The sequence below is a fragment of the Apis laboriosa genome, unplaced genomic scaffold, assembly GCF_014066325.1.
Source record: "Apis laboriosa isolate Shangri-la unplaced genomic scaffold, ASM1406632v1 scaffold280_cov157, whole genome shotgun sequence".
NCBI classification, from domain to species: Eukaryota; Metazoa; Arthropoda; class Insecta; order Hymenoptera; family Apidae; genus Apis; species Apis laboriosa.
Window position 1 is genome coordinate 432453 of NW_025222640.1, and position 4332 is coordinate 436784.

A 4332-nucleotide genomic window follows, 5' to 3' on the forward strand; every position below is an offset into this window, starting at 1 on the left:
TTTTGGGGCGATATTGCCAAATTACTTGGAAACATTTGCGAGTATTCCTAGTCGTGAGCGTATCGTAACGAGCCATATTTATCTTCAAATCTTGCAATTAAAGTTTTCCTCTTAGTTGTTTCAAAAAAAAAAAAAATTCTTAAAAAAAAAAAAGTGAAAAATCCCAATGCCTATCTCGAGCAAAGATGCAATCAGTTTGTATAATTCTTTCCAAAAATGGTCGGGTATTTCCTACAAGGAAAATCATGTTTTCAAAAAAAAACTTGACAACATATTTTTCCCAAAACAGCGATACGTAGAAGGAGATGAAAAAAAGAAGAAAAAAAGAAAAGTTATAAGACAAAAATCTGGTCGACGTTGAAACGAGACTGGAACGATGCAGTGGCATCGATCGTAGTAAACTCTAACTCCAGCCCCCTACTCTCCGTGCCACTGGTGGTGGGGGAAGTGAACGGAGGGGAGTAGGGTAGACCTTACGCCAGTGGGCGGAGCCTATGACTGAAGAGTTAATAGAGATACAATCGAGGGTGTCTAGTGCACTGCACTCCAGACTGGGGCGTAGGAGGAGTGAAGGGGCGAGGGGGACGGAGGGGAAAGCGGTAAGTAGGGACCACAGGTCCCCTAGTTTAGACATCACTGAGCGACGGATGGACAGCCAGTCAGACCCGTCACAGCACTCGCTCGAGTCCTCGGAAACCTCGAGAAAAGCCAATACTAAGGAGACTTCTCGCTCTTGGAAGTGATCCAGAGTCGAATCGTTAATCTCGCTTCGGGCAATACGAGCATTAAATGCGACAATGTTTCGCGGTTGAAAGTGGTTGGCCACGTGAGCGATACCACCCAGCATCCACCCTGACAAATATTACGACGCGGGAAAAGGACGATTTGAAACTCTCTGCCTGTGACGCGAGCTGTCAACAAACCAACGATCTGTGTCAATGGAAGATCAGTGAAGAAGTGACACGTGCGGTGAACTTTCGAGCAAAACTTTCTAAATATATAAAACATTAAATCGTGAATCAGTGCCCCAATTTAGTGAACATTGATAGACTAGATATACGCGACGAATGTGATTTTTCACAAATATGACAATAAAGGCACCTTAATCGAGGAACTCGATCATCCAACCGAGTCACGAGCGAAGCTTTTTATTTACATACGGACGATCAAGAAGAACGAAAAATGAGCGTAGCTCTCGTAACGATGGATTCCGCGTACGGCCTTCGACTTGGGATCGGCAGCCACCATCACCACCATCACCATCACCATCATCGGGTGCGTTCACCCGAGAGTCACGTGATCCCTCGCCAGGATCAGCAACAAGATCATAAAGATGATATCGAGACACCATTAAGATTCAGCGTGGTAAATATCCTGAGACCTGATTTCGGCCGGGAAGCGATTCTAAATACGAAAGCCCCGAAAGCCCAGGCCGCTCTGGTGTCCGGACACTCGACTACGATCCCAGTTCCGATTCCACGTCACAGCCCTCTTTCGCTACCACGTGATCTGAGCCTGTCGTCGAACCGATTGTCTCCGACAAGGCCCCAAGCTAACAGTTTCTCGATGCACAGAGACAGGGATTTGTTTTCATCCCATTGCGGGCTTACGTCGCCTCTTCAGAGGAACAGCGGACTCAGCAGAAGCGGAAGTCTCGAGAGTTTAGCGAGCAGTAGGAGTTCCGTCACCGGAAGCTCCGTAACCGGGGCACCCTCTTTGGGCTCCACATCCTCGACCATCGGCAGCGACTCCTTGAGCGGAGATAGCAGTTCCGGAAGTACATCTAATACCGCCACCAATCAAACCGGGCTCAATGGCCAGAGTCCTTGGCCCGCGTGGGTTTATTGTACCAGATACTCGGACAGGCCATCTTCCGGTAGGTTTCCAGTTATGTTAAATAAATTCTTTTACCGGTGTAATCGAGATACTCGAATACTTTTATATCAATTCATCAGAGTGTTCGAATTCGTTAGCGATAAAAAGAAAAGAAACACTTAATGATATACTGTTATTCGGCTATAAATTATACACACACACACACGCGCGCGCGAATAACATAATAAATATTAATAGCCTTAATTTATCGCGAGCCGCGAAACTGATCGATGCTTATACAGGGTGGTCCGCACGAGATTAATCCCGCCATCATTTCCCGGAATCTGTATCTCTCACCCGGGACAGATATATCTCAGTTAATCGCGCAAGTATCACGGAAGTCGAGGAACGCGAACGGCCTGCCATACCTCGCGACTCTCGTTACCACTATTTCTCCCTGTATCGGCATAATCAATTTACTTACGACCGACCGTTACATCTAGAAACCAGTTTCTATGTAAATCAAACACGCGTTTTACCGTGGTGGACGCCATCGAAAAATCGCGCACGCCGCGACAAAGTTCGCCCAATTACATAGCCCTCCTCGATAAAGATTCCTCGACAAAGAAATAGCAACCAGTTTCGAACTCGACCTCGGGATGGAACCGTATGATCCGAGTGAAACTAACGTGGCTGCATAGTTTATGGGTAATTGAGAGTTGTACCGGGATGAACGGTACAACTTGGAGCGCACCACCTGCACCCGTTCGCAGAACTTAACTCTCCCTCAACCTTATAACCTTATATCTACCTTATGCGACCGTTGTCGTCGACATAGATATCGAGCCACGTATCCGTGTTATCGAGGTGGTCCGCGATTCTAACATCCGATAATCATCCGATGATAATTACGAATCGAATGTTTCGTTCCCCGCTCTCCGTCTCTCCCCATGGATAATTAAACAGCGAAGGGTGTGGAAGGGTGATCGATGGATGGATCTTAAAATCGGGTAATTTTGAGATGGAGTTCAATTGTGTGTACGAAGATGGATGGGATTAATTTTTTTTTTTTTTTAAATGAAACGGAAAAAGTGGAACGGACATCTCGATGAATTCATTTAAGATCGAAGAAATGATTTGGAAACGTTTTTTAATTTTCTTGATACATTTGTGTTCGGGCGATTTGTTTCACTAGAAATTATAAGAGATTAACGCGAGATTTTATGATACGTAGAGGTTTATGAATATTCATAAGCGACGTGCGGTTTAAATAGTTACTTATAAAAGTCACGAAAACGCGATAATGTGACGCGATAAGGTTGTAACTTTCACACGTTGCAATATGAAGAGATAATCGAGGGATATAACGTTGACTCAATTTTATTACGATTAACAGTTATTTACGTAATCGTGTGAAGAATTATTAGTGAAGATTTTATTGATAGATTACTAGTTTGATGAATGCTCGAGCTTTTCATCACGCGATTACATCGCTCGTTTGGAATAGGATTTACGGATGATGGTCGCGAATTCGAGCGTGTTTACGGTTTGAAATTCATTATATGTTAATCCCCGCATCACCTTATTTAACTATCCGATGAAAATTGAATCTGCAATCGAATGATTGCCGAGGATAGAATTGTAGATTAACGAGCAATTAACCGATGATTTGCAGGACCGCGAACGAGGCGGGTGAAGCGATCGCACAACGGGAAGAATGGCTCGCCGGAAGAGAAGCGGCCGAGAACCGCGTTCAGCGCGGAACAACTGGCAAGATTGAAGAGGGAATTCGCGGAAAATCGATATCTGACCGAGAGAAGGAGGCAACAACTCTCGAGAGATCTGGGATTGAACGAGGCGCAGATCAAGATCTGGTTCCAGAATAAAAGAGCGAAAATCAAAAAGGCGAGCGGGCAGAAAAATCCGCTCGCTCTGCAATTGATGGCCCAAGGTCTGTACAATCACTCGACGGTCCCCGTTGACGAGGATGGGGAGGAAATCGTGACTGGAAACAATCATTAATCGAAAAGAAATATGGTTGAGAGAAATTTTCATTTCCAAACTAATATAAAAATAATTAAAGAAGATCGAAGCAATCACTGATTGCTGATTGTCGAAACGGAAAGTTGGGCTAGAGTGGAAGTAGAAAACGCGTGTTTAACGATATTTTAAGTGGTCTTCGACATTTACCGGTCGACGCGATAACATCTTGGTCTAATTCTTAACTGCATTACTAGCGATTACCAAATAATTTTCTATTTTACGATTAGTTTAGCGATAAATGCAGCAATAAATCTTGAATCACGGTGAAATCTCGGGCGATTTGTAGGTTGGAAAAAGAGAAAGAGAGAGAAAAGCGGAAAGTTTGACGTTCGTTATTTTGTACGATCGTCATGGCCGCAGACTGAACCCATTATATTTATCGACTATATGCATATCGGCATAGATACGATTCTAGTAAGTACACACGAGTTCGCGGAGTACGATCATTATCGATTAGACGTTTAAATTATTTAT

The 4332-nt window shown here is 44.1% G+C and overlaps 1 protein-coding gene across 1 annotated transcript; it reads left to right on the plus strand.

The window, feature by feature from the left end:
• Nucleotides 1–1182: 1182 nt before the first annotated feature.
• LOC122714109 (segmentation polarity homeobox protein engrailed-like) lies at nucleotides 1183–3863 on the plus strand. Its single transcript, XM_043935146.1, has 2 exons — nucleotides 1183–1876; nucleotides 3491–3863. The coding sequence occupies exons 1-2, from the start codon at nucleotides 1183–1185 to the stop codon at nucleotides 3835–3837; spliced, it is 1041 nt and encodes a 346-aa protein (XP_043791081.1). The 3' UTR covers nucleotides 3838–3863.
• The last annotated feature ends 469 nt before the right edge of the window (nucleotides 3864–4332 follow it).

What these genes read in the sequence shown, in the direction of transcription:
- LOC122714109 (XM_043935146.1), top strand. Translation starts at nt 1,183, where the DNA reads ATGAGCGTAGCTCTCGTAACGATGGATTCCGCGTACGGCCTTCGACTT. An exon ending in CTCGGACAGGCCATCTTCCG is followed by an intron (nt 1,877 to 3,490) that starts GTAGGTTTCCAG and finishes GATGATTTGCAG; the next exon opens with GACCGCGAACGAGGCGGGTG.